General features: G+C 35.1%; 1 protein-coding gene across 1 annotated transcript in view; it reads right to left on the bottom strand.

Moving 5' to 3' along the window:
- Positions 1-3,128: 3,128 nt before the first annotated feature.
- LOC149418711 (putative peptidoglycan muropeptide transporter SLC46) overlaps positions 3,129-15,986 on the bottom strand; it is a 32,218-nt gene continuing 19,360 nt past the window's right edge. The window contains exons 4-7 of the mRNA XM_089638932.1: positions 13,907-14,078; positions 11,814-12,192; positions 10,984-11,224; positions 3,129-9,638 (exon numbers count right to left, since the gene is read on the bottom strand). Of these exons, the coding sequence (XP_089495058.1) occupies positions 9,575-9,638; positions 10,984-11,224; positions 11,814-12,192; positions 13,907-14,078 (856 nt within the window). The 3' untranslated portion in view covers positions 3,129-9,574. The remainder of the gene's footprint in view (positions 9,639-10,983; positions 11,225-11,813; positions 12,193-13,906; positions 14,079-15,986) is intronic.

Raw genomic sequence — 15,986 nt, 5'->3', positions numbered from 1 at the left:
AAATGTAATGGTCTCTAGATGAGGACATTACAAATCTTTTTATAAGGTCATGCATGACCGGACAAACCTATCGTGATGTCAAGAGCAATTTACATTTGGATGACAATTATAATATCGATTCTACCGACAAACTTTATAAAGTTAGATCATGACCACCTTGTTAAATAACATTTTTAAACAGCTCTGAATTATATGGCATGCGCTGTCAATAGACGAACCAATGATCCCTTATAGAGGAAAGCATTCGTGTAAAATGTATATTCATGGCAAGCCTATCAAATTTGGATATAAGTCTTGGATTAGTCGTAGATTTGCGACAGCATCGAGGTCAAGTAAAACAGGGAGTAGTTATTTTTAAAATAAAGGAGAAAATAGAAATAGATGTCGTATATATCATTCACAAACATATTATATGTGTTCAGAGTGTAATGTGGCATTGCACCATAAATGTAACAAAATTTGCCATACCGGAAAATAATGTTTATTGTAATATTTGTGTATGCTAATTTCTTATTATGTCTTTTGGAAAGCTGCACTTTCTTACCTATTCCTACAATATCTTAAATTTTAGTTACTTTTAGTAATATGATTTATAAATGAATACAAAGAAATCCACTTTAAAAAAAACTTATTTTGTTTCATAGATTTACTTTTTACCCCCCTATTTCGCTGACGTTGCGAAAACGCAACATCTCATATTTTTGTAAGTATAAGTATTTACATTTTTTAAAATTTTTTATTTTCTTAATTAGGTGTTTATATGCAACATATCCAAATTTCATCAAAATCTGACCACGGGAAGTGATAGCGGCGAAATATGGGTTAAGGGTATATTTTATAAAAATACAAAATGCCGAGGTAGTGATAAAAAACTAGAAAAAAGCATTATCGAGTATCGAATAGTTGAGAAAAATTGCCACAGCAATTTTAGCCGACACTTATTCAAATACAATCCATTCACATTAGTTGGCGCGAAGTCATCATTTTGGTCAGTCAAATTAGTCCTCGCTATCAATCAGACCAAGGATTATTCAAAGCCAGAGAATATTTAAAAACTGATTGTTGCTTACCGTGCATCCTCTTTTGTTACGGTGGAGTTTTAAAACTGGTTATGCAGTGTTGCGCTCTCGATGGCGTATCACATTTTATCAAAAGTCAAAATGGGCAGCGCACTGGCGTTTAACGGTGACTGTTCAAATATCAAAAATAAAATGGCACTAATCGTCTTTTTGATTGTCAATCAATATGTGACAGAGTTTGAAACATCCCCGTCTAAGAAACTACAAAAGGACTAAAATTCATCATTCTTGCGTAATATTTTCAGTTTTTTAGTGCTTATTAATTTGTCCCTGACTATTATAATCCAGCAAAAGTAGGGAGTGTGGCGAACCCATCGCTCAAGGTGTGGAAACACGACCTGCAATAGCCATCCCAAGCTAAGGTGTGAGCTACCGTGCTCAGGCTGAATGACCTGGGGAACAGTGTCACGAACGGTGCCTCCGAGAAACAGGGTCGCATCTCAGGACTATTTAGACCTTTCTCCAGCACTCGGGGTTCTGCTGGAGTAGACCTTCTATTTCCCTAGATACCCGTGGGAGGAGGAGTGGAGAGGAGAGACGAAACCCTCTTCCATCCCAGGGCCTTTAGGGAACCAAGGAGAAGTGGAGAGGAGAGACGAAGTCCTCTTCCATCGTGGGGCTTTTAGGAAACCAAGGAGGAGTGGAGAGGAGAGATGGGGCTCTCTTCCCTTTTGGGGCCTTCAGGGAACCAAGGGGGATTGGACAGGAGAAATGAGACCTGGGAATACACATTGTGGAACCAGAAGACTTAGCAACATATCCATACCTTGGTGAACTTTATAAAAGGGACCGGGTGACTGTTAGGAATGAGGTAAAATGGGAGATAGCCAGAGATGTGCAAAATGGGTACCCAAAACCATTTGAAATGCAAAATGGAAATGGGTCAAAACTTTTCCATTTGAAAATGCAAAATGGTTTTTAGAAAAGCATTTCAAATGCAAAATACCTATTTTCAAAATGCATTGAAAATGCAAAATGGTTTCTCAGGTCAAACAATCAAAATAATTATAGAATTTTTAAACAATTTTGTCGTTTAATAATGGACATCAATGTAGAACAAACATATTACACGATGGTAAATCCAAAAACACCACAACTACAGATTATGAAACCACAAAAAAATTGCCAACGTAAAAACTGCTATCTAATATTTAATATTACAGCGTCATGTCATGGCCCCATGTTCAGTATTTCAATCAGTATTTTTTGTAATGGTATCACTCAATTGCCAGGGCTCCTACCAGGGAGCAACTTGACAAATGTAAATTATCTCTCATAGCGAGGTTGAGGACCGACCGACTGATATTTGGGCCTTATGAAAAAAAGATTAGTGGAGATAGTAGGAAGAATGTTGCAAAAAAGCATTTAAAATGGAAAATGCATTGAGAAAAGCATTTAAAATGCAAAATGGAAAATACCCATTTTGCATTTCCATTTGAAATGGATTTATTTGAAATAAAGCACATCTCTGGAGATAACACAATGGGCCTATGGCCTAAGTGCTCATGGGAACTATAAGTAAACCATCTCCGCTATATAAAAAAAAAAAATTATAATCTAGTATTCAGTTAAAATGTGTCATTACTTAAAAAATCAAGTTATACATTAATTATAGGTGCCTGGAAACTAATGATAAAAGCAGAAAATTGGTGATCTACATTTTACATTAACTATTTTTTTTGATCTTAAGCATTTAGTTTTTTTTTTTCATTAACTAAAGGGTTAAGGGATGTTGGTTAAAAAGCATTGGAGCCGGGTCTACGCTTGGGCACATTTTAAAAAACAATATACAGCTGATGTTTATTGTCTTTTAAAATGCGCCAAAGACTATAAAACCCTTAATTTAGCAACTAAATAAACATTTCAACTTCAGACTCGAACTTCATGAAAAAGAAAGCTCAAAACAAAAAAGTTATATGTACCACAAAATCGACTAATATTATGGATCTAGATTTCAGTTTCCCTCTTGTACCATGAGTTTCCAGACACTGTGTTGTTAGGAGGGATATAAATTCCAGGTAAAATATAAAATAAAAACAGAAAGTAAAATAGCAAATAGTTTTATTTTCCTTAATTAATTTGAGTATCATATTTACTACAATCACATAATATCATAAAATTGTTTTAATAATACCAATATATCGGTATATACCAAATTACCAATATATTTTGCACAAAAACACGCTATACAAATCATCCAAATATTATTATTAATATCATAATTTTTTTTTAACAATACCAATATATTTTTATCATACCTTACTCTAGTTGTATAAATGGAAGTTTTAAATACCAGAAATAAGGCAGTATTGCACACATTTCATCATACCTTACTCTAGTTGTATGAATGGAAGTTCTAAATACCAGAAGTAAGGCAGTATTGCACACATTTCATCATACCTTACTCTAGTTGTATGAATGGAAGTTCTAAATACCAGAAGTAAGGCAGTATTGCACACATTTCATCATACCTTACTCTAGTTGTATGAATGGAAGTTCTAAATACCAGAAGTAAGGCAGTATTGCACACATTTCATCATACCTTACTCTAGTTGTATGAATGGAAGTTCTAAATACCAGAAGTAAGGCAGTATTGCACACATTTCATCATACCTTACTCTAGTTGTATGAATGGAAGTTCTAAATACCAGAAGTAAGGCAGTATTGCACACATTTCATCATACCTTACTCTAGTTGTATGAATGGAAGTTCTAAATACCAGAAGTAAGGCAGTATTGCACACATTTCATCATACCTTACTCTAGTTGTATGAATGGAAGTTCTAAATACCAGAAGTAAGGCAGTATTGCACACATTTCATCATACCTTACTCTAGTTGTATGAATGGAAGTTCTAAATACCAGAAGTAAGGCAGTATTGCACACATTTCATCATATCTTACTCTAGTTGTATGAATGGAAGTTCTAAATATCAGAAGTAAGGCAGTATTGCACACATTTCATCATACCTTACTCTAGTTGTATGAATGGAAGTTCTAAATACAAGAAGTAAGGCAGTATTGCACACATTTCATCATACCTTACTCTAGTTGTATGAATGGAAGTTCTAAATACCAGAAGTAAGGCAGTATTGCACACATTTCATCATACCTTACTCTAGTTGTATGAATGGAAGTTCTAAATACCAGAAGTAAGGCAGTATTGCACACATTTCATCATACCTTACTCTAGTTGTATGAATGGAAGTTCTAAATACCAGAAGTAAGGCAGTATGGCATACATTTCATCATACCTTACTTCTAGTCGTATGAATGGAAGTTCTAAATACCAGAAGTAAGGCAGTATGGCATACATTTCATCATACCTTACTTCTAGTTGTATGAATGGAAGTTCTAAATACCAGAAGCAAGGCAGTATGGCATACATTTCATCATACCTTACTTCTAGTTGTATGAATGGAAGTTCTAAATACCAGAAGCAAGGCAGTATGGCATACATTTCATCATACCTTACTTCTAGTTGTATGAATGGAAGTTCTAAATACCAGAAGTAAGGCAGTATGGCATACATTTCATCATACCTTACTTCTAGTTGTATGAATGGAAGTTCTAAATACCAGAAGTAAGGCAGTATGGCATACATTTCATCATACCTTACTTCTAGTCGTATGAATGGAAGTTTTAAATACCAGAAGTAAGGCAGTATGGCATACATTTCATCATACATTACTTCTAGTCGTATGAATGGAAGTTCTAAATACCAGAAGTAAGGCAGTATGGCATACATTTCATCATACCTTACTTCTAGTCGTATGAATGGAAGTTCTAAATACCAGAAGTAAGGCAGTATGGCATACATTTCATCATACCTTACTTCTAGTTGTATGAATGGAAGTTCTAAATACCAGAAGTAAGGCAGTATGGCATACATTTCATCATACCTTACTTCTAGTCGTATGAATGGAAGTTCTAAATACCAGAAGTAAGGCAGTATGGCATACATTTCATCATACCTTACTTCTAGTTGTATGAATGGAAGTTCTAAATACCAGAAGTAAGGCAGTATGGCATACATTTCATCATACCTTACTTCTAGTCGTATGAATGGAAGTTCTAAATACCAGAAGTAAGGCAGTATGGCATACATTTCATCATACCTTACTTCTAGTTGTATGAATGGAAGTTCTAAATACCAGAAGTAAGGCAGTATGGCATACATTTCATCATACCTTACTTCTAGTTGTATGAATGGAAGTTCTAAATACCAGAAGTAAGGCAGTATGGCATACATTTCATCATACCTTACTTCTAGTCGTATGAATGGAAGTTCTAAATACCAGAAGTAAGGCAGTATGGCACACATATCGGTTGTCCCAATGAACAATGAAAATGGGTTACATTGCATTAGATCTGTTTAAAGATAATGTAATATATTTTCCTAATTAAACAAAATGTATTAATTAACTGTGCAAAATATCAAGAAATTATATTTCGTACTCTCCAAAACAATAAAAATGTAGACATGAAATTTCAAACTACTCTTATGCGAAGTTATCAATTTGCACATCGGACATTGTTCGTTGGGACAGTCAATTTGCGTAATGCCGATTTTTTTATAATATAAATAAGCTCCTTACATAGTTAAGAGAATAACATAAAGTTAGGTTTTATCACAGATTAGCAGTGATTTCACCCAATATATAATTTTTACAAAAAAATCTATTGGAATATACAATGAAACTCTCTCACGGTTTCCAAAGAACAGGAAAAAACTTCTATGTGACAAATTCCGAGTTCACACGAGGACAATACAAAATTGTCATGACTCAGCCCCGTAAATAGCCTCGACTGCGCAGGATAAGACAATGGAACAATACAACAATTCAATATGGAAATATGGGTACAAGACGACGAGCATTATGAGCGAGTTTGTGAAAAATATTAGGTATTTTGGAGAAATCTAAACAAATTAAGTTTATTTCATTACTTTGTAAGGCTAATTAATACTAATATTAAAAAGGAGTTGCTTCTCGTCACGTTCCGAACAAAAACTGGGAAGTAACCACGATACTGGATCACTCACAAAGGTTCACAAACTGTCTGACGTTCTAAACCCATTATATTAGCAACATAACAAATTACCATAGTCGTAGTACGCATGAATTGCGCACTACACGAGCATGCTACGAGTTTTCGCAGGTGGCGAGCTGCGATCTGTCAATTGTCAGTTTTTCGACGAACACAACGGATTTGCAGTGTCCACAGAGCAAAGCTGCTGGACGGTTGTTAACAGTTTCACAGTGACAACGAGATTGAAACATGGAATTTCTTGATAAGACTGAAATTGGGCAATTGAATCACAGTAAACTGGCGGGAACGGGTACACATAGAATCTTCACTGTATGTAGATGCACGTAATGCATCCACGTGTTGCAATGTTGCATTGCTAATAAATGTACGGGGCTTTAGTCGCTGACCGCCGTGGGAGAATTCATTCCATTTTTTAAATTGAAAACACATTAAAATCAACAGTTTAATACATACTACATAATATTTAAATCTCTTCACCGGTACACAACATTGTGCCCAAAAACCAAATATCATTACTACATGCTACATAATATACTCGCAAAGTCGGTAATCTCATTTTGCTAACCTTTACGTACCTGAAGGTAAAAATCGCATATCACACGAAGGGGTGTCACTAGCTTAACCCATACATGGCGGGACGATCGTGTCTCTCAATATTTCTTTTGCCCTTTCCAGTAATACTTGGATAAGAGTTTTTTTTTTTTTTTAAGATGAGACGGTTGACGTAAAGTTCCCGTGAGCACTTAGGCCATAGGCCCATTTTTTTAGCAGTAAAACAGTCACCAGGGTTGTCATTGGATATGTGGCTATGTCTTCTGGTTCTACAATGTATCGTCCCAGGTATTTGAGCCTTGTTCCCAACAGGGCGGGACATTGGCACCAAAGGTGAATTGGAGTCTTCAACCTCTTCACATTTCCTGCATCTGTTGGTGTTTTCCACTACCAACAACTGCGTGTGTCTTTTGAGATGGCAGTGTCCCGTTAGTAGTCCTAACAGTTCCCTCAGTGAGTTTATGTCCAAATTGATTATTTGTCTGGTCCGTTTTTTGAGTACTTTGGATTGCCTCATTCCAGGTGCACTTTCCCATTCCTCGCAGTGCTGGGATTAAACCCACCTTTCAATATGTATTTTAGTGTGGCAAGCTGGTACTCCTACGGCCCGCTTGGATCCCACAAGTGGTGCTTTCGCCCCTTTCCTTGCTAGTCCATCAGCCCGTTCATCGCCTTCAATTCCTTTATGTCCTGGTACCCAGATCAGGGTTATTTTATTGATACAGGTAAGATATTAGTTACTTCGTACAGTTTTAACCATTCATTATGTACCTATCTTTTCCCAGCAGTAAATCCCAGTATACAATTTTTATAAACTCAGTTGAATAAGTTTTAACAATATAAATATAGTATCTAACGTCCAATAAGCAAATAACAGCTATCTTTATTTATCTCAAAATATAGTTTTACCGACTTTGCAAGTATTAATCCTCCAACACGAGGGTTATGTTATATTGACATATTTTAATTACATAATACTGAGACAGAGACAACGTAAAATTTTGTAACACAAAATAAATATACAGGGTGGGGCAGAAGTAATGACACGGTTTGTAAAACGGGGTCTCATTGTGACTGTTTGTATCATACCATTTCATATCATACCAGTTGACGCCATGATTTGGACGGGTGAGCATCGTGGCTTCGATGTGCGCACTTTTTTTTTAATGGCCGTTCAGTCAGCGCCATGCTCTTCGCATGCACTTCAAACATTCCGATTTAAGTATGTTTGACTTTTTTTCTGTAGGGTTATTTGAAGGAGAAAGTTTTCAAAAATCGCCCCCACACTTTAAAAGAGATAGCATTTATTATTTTGTAAAATTATTAATTGTAATTGTAAAATTATATTTTTATTATTTTGTAAAATTATTAACCTCAACACAGGCTTGTCCTAGTGAGGTTAAAAATTCTAACTTTAAAAAAAGATAAATAAATAAATTGTAAAAATATATCTAAAAAAATAAAAAACAATGTATTTAAAATATATGTAAACATATAGCAAGCAAAATGCCAAGAATATACAGTGAACTTAAAATGTTGATTACTACGGCAACACCAAGGTCTTAGACGTTTGTTGTATGTTGTCAAAAATCTGCTAGGATGTTTTTTTGATCACTAATTTAAAATTTATTTATTTTTAATTTTTTTTGCAATACATAGTGAAAGCAGAAAGTAATTTATTCTGTATTTCAGACAAGGAAGCTTGTGTTCAACTTAAAATATATTTACAAAAGAACGTTGAAATGACTGCTATGTAGTGTGGTCTGTTAACCATTCAATTGTCCCGGTTCAGAATACTGGACCTGCACGAGAATCGAGAACACAATTTCAATCACAATCAGAAAATTGGACTTGTGATTGCGCATAAAAATCAATTAAAAGTCAATTATAAATTGTAAACGAGATAAATAGAAATGTACCAAGGACTCTGCTATTGAATATGTACTGTCCAAAACCGAAGACTTATGTGAAGTGGCAACACTGGATTTCATCAAAGATCAATCAGCCTTTTACTTGTTCTGGAGAGAATGTACTTACATATATACTAAAAATAATAATAATTTATGTAGGGGTAAAATAGGTAATGATTGCCCGCTTAAGGTAATTTTGACTTTGAATAAATGTAAGTTTGGCACTACCCACCATATTACAAAACAATAAATAGTAGCATAATATTCAATTTCAAAATTCATCTTTTAATAATTATATTACAACATAACTAAGGACGGGTTGTTTCGGAGTATTTGAACAATTCATCAAATTTCAACATTCATTTCTGGGATCTGTGAAAGTCCTATTCAAGTTCTGTTATTATATCATTATAGGCTAGTTGCTTGACAAAACTGAAATAAAAACAGAACTTGAAAAAATCTTTCACAGAACTTGAAAATGAACGTTGAAATTTGATGAATTGTTCAAATACTCCGAAACAACCCGTCCTAAATGTATTGATTGCCCACTTGTTCACAGTGCTAACCCACTTTAGTGATTTGATAAAAAGCGTTAATAAAATGGACCTGACAATGGTACCCGCTTATGTATTTGGTTTTATTATTAATAATAGTAAGAGATATAAGAATTCCTGCAAAATTTAAAAAACTTCAACGCGCTTTACAAAAGTCTGATATCACTTATCAACATCATAACTGTTTCTGCCGATATGGCGGTGCGACGATTCACATTGAACCAATAGAGAAAACTGTTAAGATTTCGGTGAAATATTTACATACAGATAGGGATAATCAAAATAAGAGTAGGCAATCGCTAGTTGCGGGCAATTATTGTCTAGTTTACCTAACTTATTTTATGAAATATTGCACATTATCGATATACCTTCATTTCTATACAAACACGCATGAAGTTTTTCTCTTTCAGAGAATATTAATACTTGGTATTATTCAGAATCAAGAAGATCGTATTCTGTCGATGGATTACGCCGTATAATTATGTCGACGATTCTGAAAATTAAAAAAAAACATTATGTTTTAGTTAAGCAACAATTTAAAAAAATGTTAATACCGCACAAGAGTCCCAACTGCATGAAGCTAGTGAGACTATGTTTTCACAATTGAGGTATCTTGTGCAGCTTGAAGAAAGTGGGGAGAGGAAGGAAATGGGGAAGTGGAATTTCATATTCATACATTGTCTCATACATATCTATTATTCTGACTCTTGACATGGCCCGACTCAAGTATCTGATTCACTTGATTCGCTCTATATGCCCAAACCATCTGAGCGTCCCTTTCTTAATCTTACTCATTACTCTTACATCAGAATATCCACATCTCTCACACAATCATACTTCATAAGTGTGGTAAAACCACACTTATGCCTCAGGGGTTTACAATCACAATCTTATCATAATTAAATTGAAAAATAATTGTAATAATACAACCTAATCATAATCATATTCACAAACAATTGTAATAATACAATCTGAACATAATTAAATTGAAAAATAATTGTAATAATACATCCTAATCATAATCACATTAAAAATTATTGTATTAATAATAACATTCATTAAAATCTGTACATGAAAAAAAAATAAATAAAAAAATACACAGATTTAGGAAATGAGATAAAAAGAATTTGGCAATCTCAGACTGTAAAAATATTACCATTCGTTATTTCGGCTACTGTTATTATACCTAGCTCTCTCATTAAAAATTTAGGCATATTAGATCTATCAAAAAATTTATATATAAAAATGCAAAAATCAGTCATTTTAAATACATGTAGGATAACGAAAGATTTTTTAAATATTTATGTTGAGGGATCAGTAGGATTTATAGGCCCTGTTAGAAGTTCTACCGAGCCGAACCCTCTGATATGAAAATATCTGGAGTCGGTGAATTATTTTCCCATTTGATCTCTGGTGAGTTGACGTGTTGTTCTTGTATTGTTTTGTATTTATTTTACTTACGAGTATATAATGCACTTGCATAATGTTGATTGACTAGATGATCATTTGTGGAAAAGTGTGTGGAAGGGTTTAGTTTTTCCTAACTAACGAAAAATTTAACCCGGACATTAAATAGGATAATTTAAAGAAATTCGCAAAGAATGCTTAAATGAATGAAGAAAGGAAGAGTGCAAGGAGAGTATGTGATGCAGAATGGTAGAAGAAGAAGACAGGGACGCCGGAGGAAGAGGATGCACGATCAAATAATTGAGTTTGGTCATGCCAAGAGTCAGAATGACAAAAGAGTATGCATGAGGCAATGTATAAAACAGAGTGCGTACCCCTGCTGGGAAACGGCATATATGATGTTTAGTTCATAGTAATGAATAGTAACTCACGCAATAAGCACGAAACAGATGATGTAAATTCCGGCCGTTATGAAATTATAGACTCCCGGGAATGTCTCCAGAGTGCGTTGGTACACGATGGAGTACAGCGGGGCGGCCATCAGCGGAATGATGGACTCCAGCGATGTGGTCAATGACAGAACCTTTCCCACATCCTCTTGCGGAACCACCTTAGTGAGTATGGCGCGATTTGTCGGCCCAAATGAAGCTCGAAGTAATGACACCCCAGAAGCTGTGAAAATAAAGGAAGGTAAGTAAGGTGTCTCACACAAGAGTCCTCAAGAGCCAGTGAGACTATGGCATCCCTAATGGAGGTGTGTTATGAGGCGAAGGTGGGAAAGTACTTGGCTACTCAGATCTGAGAGTATCTTCCATTCTGGAATGTGCCGCAAAATACACCTTATACTATTTTTTGTAATTTAATTGTGGAATAACAGATACATAATTAACAAAAATTAATTTCTTGCACACCCCGGGATTCAAACCCGCGACATCCAGATTGCTAATCGAGAGCCTTACCCTTCGACCACGGAAAACTACTAATAAACCACACTCATTCTGCGCATAGCAAGAGATATGCACCTTCTTTTACTTGCGGTCTAGCCAGGGCTAAGCCAAACGGTGCCAGGTGCTATTAAAAAGTTCAAAAGCGCTGTATTAGGTGTTAGAAATCAAGATGCTGGTAATAACGAGCATCTTCGTTCCTTAGCGCCCAGAGCTGCTAAGGAATAACTGCTCCAATTGCACTTGCACAGGGCCGGTTCTGGGTCTTTCTATAAGTACTAGATATTTTATTTTATTATTATGTATTTATTACCTACCAACATACATATTCCACGAAGAAGTTGCAAAGGCGGTTAAGATGGACCTCACCAAAGCAGAGATGAAAGACAACAGCGATACGACAGAATCATGGATGTGTAAAAACTTCTGGAAGAAGAACGAAGCCACAAAAATTCCGATGACAGAATTTAAGATGCCGAACGCTGCGTACCAGGCGTAGTCCCTCAGCACCCAGTCGAGCTTCTCCCTGGTGAAGAGGTATGTGACGGTGAGGTCTCCTTCTTGGGAGAATATGGCCAGGGCTGATGAGAGCATTACCATCCACAGAATGGTTCTGCGGTAATGCGTTCGTCGCTTGAAACATGTCTTGATCATTCCCGTGGCCAGGCTGATGTTAAATATGCTGCATTTGTTCATCTGGAAATAGAATAGACTCAATTATTATAATGGTTCTTGTGTTGAAAAAACAATAATCTAATTAGGTTAATTATCAAAACAATATTAATATTGTAATACAATATCTTGTACCTAGATTACATGCAGTTGGCAATGTTTTCTCAGAAGTAGTTGATGTGTTCAATTGCACGGAATGTAGTTACAAGAAGGCTATAATAACATTCCTCATAAATAAATATTAATGTTAGCTTTTGTTATATTAGTGCTAAATTATTATTATTATATCACATGTTTGTAAAAGCCACTATATAAAATCGATGACAGCCCTGTTTTACTAAAGCCAAATTGCGATACTTGCCCAGCTATTCCAAGTAGAATTAATTTTGAAGGCAACAATAAACTCACTACTAATTACTCTATTGTAATATTTTGCTAGAAAAAATATTCTCTGTTATTATAACATTCTAGGCCTTAATAGAATTCACTTTATATTAATTACTATCCATTATCATAAACACCTCATACCTCGATTTACGTCAGGTCTTATACAAACCTAGTATTCAATCAACTATTAACTACACTAGTAGATATTTCTTTTAATTATGTATTGTTTAGCTGCACTTCTATTAACAACTGTATCCACTTGCAACAATATTTTTGTGTACACATTACTTGTTCTGTAATCACTCTATTGTAAAAGCCATTTTATGGCGTTTAAATAAATAAATAAATAATATAAACAATGAAATAGAATAGCTCACAATATAGATTTCTGGACACGGGAATATGAATACAGAACTTCTATTTGCCAAGTAACCAATCACACTATGAACCCCTTTTCAAAATCACAGTGTTATGTTTCTCCATTACAAAATTACACACATTCTATTTGGGAGGTGATTGTGGATACTGACGCCCCAGGATCCATTTATTGGATAACCAACACCTCTGCCAAAAGTCGCCACAAGAGGTTCACTATGTTTGGTGACTGAGAAGGGGTGCCCAGCTTCATGGGGTGAGGTTTTTCTAGGTCTGCCCGCTTATTGCGTGGCGGGCCGGATCGGGAGACTGGTCAAGGAAGACCATTTGACCTATCCAGCAGGACTCTCAGTGGGAATGATGGATTTGTATGCCTGTCACTCCTAGACACACTGATCCAGATTCCTACCCACCCCTTATACCTTCCCTGAACTATCTCTACAGGTTAAACCCTCCACACGCCTCCCCAAAGATGACATAGGCTCTGAGGGAAATTATTTCCCTCGTTGCCTTCAGTGTAGAGCTAGTGTAAAAAGATATATATATATATAAATGAGGCGTGTTGAAACAAAGACAGCAATCTCCACCATTGGTGTAAAATGAGTTAGATATGGCGATGGATAGAGAATCAAAAATACTATCGACTGCTGCAAAGGTTTCGGAGCATAAACGACAATATTCCATACATTTTTTAATTTTAATATTTAGTTCCACAACAAACATGGCGATTTCCTTCAGGTTACGGAACAAAAACAGCAGTTTTTGTTTGAGCCAATCAGAGACCCAGAATAGGATATTTAAAACCGCCACCCCATACAAAGTGTGAACAGCTGGTGTGATACATAAGGTATTGGAAAAATACAAAAAAAAACATTTATTTCATTTTACTCCAAATGAAAAGAAGTGGAGATTGCTGTCTTTGTTTCAACACGCCTCATATATATAAATATACATAATATATGATCTATGTACGTACTTCATGTGCAGGTAATGATTCTTCCAAATAAAATGCATAAATAGTTGAAAGGATTGTGACCACAGCGCAGATGGCAAACATATAGGCGTAGCCGATTGCCTTAAAGGCATACGGGCTGGACAGCGAACCAAGCAAAATACCCAGCAGCAGAATAGCCTCCATTAGTCCCATCCTGCAAACAAATACAACATGAAATACTGTTGGTGGCGTAACTGTCCATTTACATTACCCAAATGAAGTAATATATTTTAAATATGAAATTAAAAAACTATCAACGAGAATTAAAAAAACTAGAAACTGTCAAAAATTGTTTCTACTCTCGTGGTACGAGAACACCAATTGGACAGGGTTCTTCTAACTGATATTTTGTTTTCAAAAAATTACTTTTGAATGCAAAACCGTTTATTTTGCTCATTTCTATAACCAAATAGGTATCTGCACGCTTAGGTATGTTCTAAAATGGTAAGTATTTAAATATTTTCCTTTAAAACATGCTAAACTAAAATACTTAACACAAGACTCAACCTCAAAATCAGAAATTGGCAAAGAGATAATGAGAAATCATCTTTGAAAACTTTGACACCACATATCTCAGAACAAGGTAAAGTGAAGTTAGAACCATGTCCAACTGAGGTGATGACATTATCTTAGGTACGTATATACCTATGATCTCCATGAGAAATGCCTTCAAGATACTAAAAATATCTAGTATTTAAGGCGATGCACTACGTCGTGTAATATTTTAAATTGAGCCGCTATCAATAACAACCCTTACGTAGATGGCGGTAAGGTTTGAATTCCCGCTTAACACCATCCGCCTGTTTTGATTTATGCAAGAAAAAAACATGGCCAAAAAGTGCGTTTTATTTTATTTTGTGGATGTTCAGGCATAAATATTTAATTTTTTTTCGATCATTTTATAAATAACTTTGCCACATTATTCAATAAAATCATAACCGAAAATGGTTTCGTAAGTAGGAGATTTTGAACTTTAAAGCAGTTTTCATAGGCCTTATACATTATTTTTTTCTGGGCTTATAAAAAGACTTATCTAAAAAATACTCAATTATTTCAAAGGCCAAGATGTATTCTACTTGCAGTATTTAATTAAAGCATCTGAAACATTTCTAGGCGACCAAATTTTCAAACCAAAAACACATGATTTTGCATTACTACGTATGGCATCGCCTTAAAGTAAACATATAGAGATAAAATATTTTGTACTTAAAGTAAATATGCAAAGATAAAATATCTTGTATTTAAAGTAAACATACCATGATAAAATAACACCATAAATTACATAAACAATCCTAACTAATATCATAAATGTGTGTTTGTTTGTTTGTCCTTCTTTGGAGCGATCGTTGCATAGGTGTTAAATAACTGTTAGACTGCGCCACTGTTATTTACAGACTTGGTGGTACTGAATAATGAGAACGCGTGTTCCAATATAATGTTTTATTAACAATTAAGTACGGATTGACTACGTCTATCTTCTGAGCTGTCGGTTGGGTAAAGAGAGCGAGCAGATGCATCCGTCATCTTTTATACCCCTATCAGTCATCTCGCTCTTACACATTCAACAAGGAGGCGTACCACCAAAAACCTTTCTTACAATAGGGATAGTTGGAGGACTGGGAAGTGACATAGGCTACTTTCATCGTAGAAAAACATTCCCTTGGGAAAATTCTTTGTACAGTAATTTCTCCTTAATACCACACAAGTGAAGTGTTTACCAGAAATAGCTGTCGCCAATAAATCTAAAGTGCCAGTTGTTTGTTCCCAAGATGTAGAAATTGTGTCGGAATTAAATTATCATGTATCAGTTAAAAATGTGCTATGTGTGCCTAGTGTGACAACCAACTTATTATGCGTAAGTGAACTTATCAAGAATGGAAATAGTGTCATATTTGAAGAGAAGCATTGTTATATTCGAAACAAGAACAGTGATTTAGTTGCAACTGCGGATTTGTCAGAAGGTGTTTATAAATTGAGATTACAATCACAAAGTTGTTTGTTGACTGCACCTGTTAATGGAAAATGATGGCAAAGAAGATTAGCACATATTAACAATCAAGAT

The sequence above is a fragment of the Hesperophylax consimilis genome, chromosome 13, assembly GCF_061612785.1.
Source record: "Hesperophylax consimilis isolate HC1 chromosome 13, BYU_Hcon_1.0, whole genome shotgun sequence".
NCBI lineage: Eukaryota > Metazoa > Arthropoda > Insecta > Trichoptera > Limnephilidae > Hesperophylax > Hesperophylax consimilis.
This window is presented reverse-complemented; position numbering and strand designations above follow the sequence as displayed.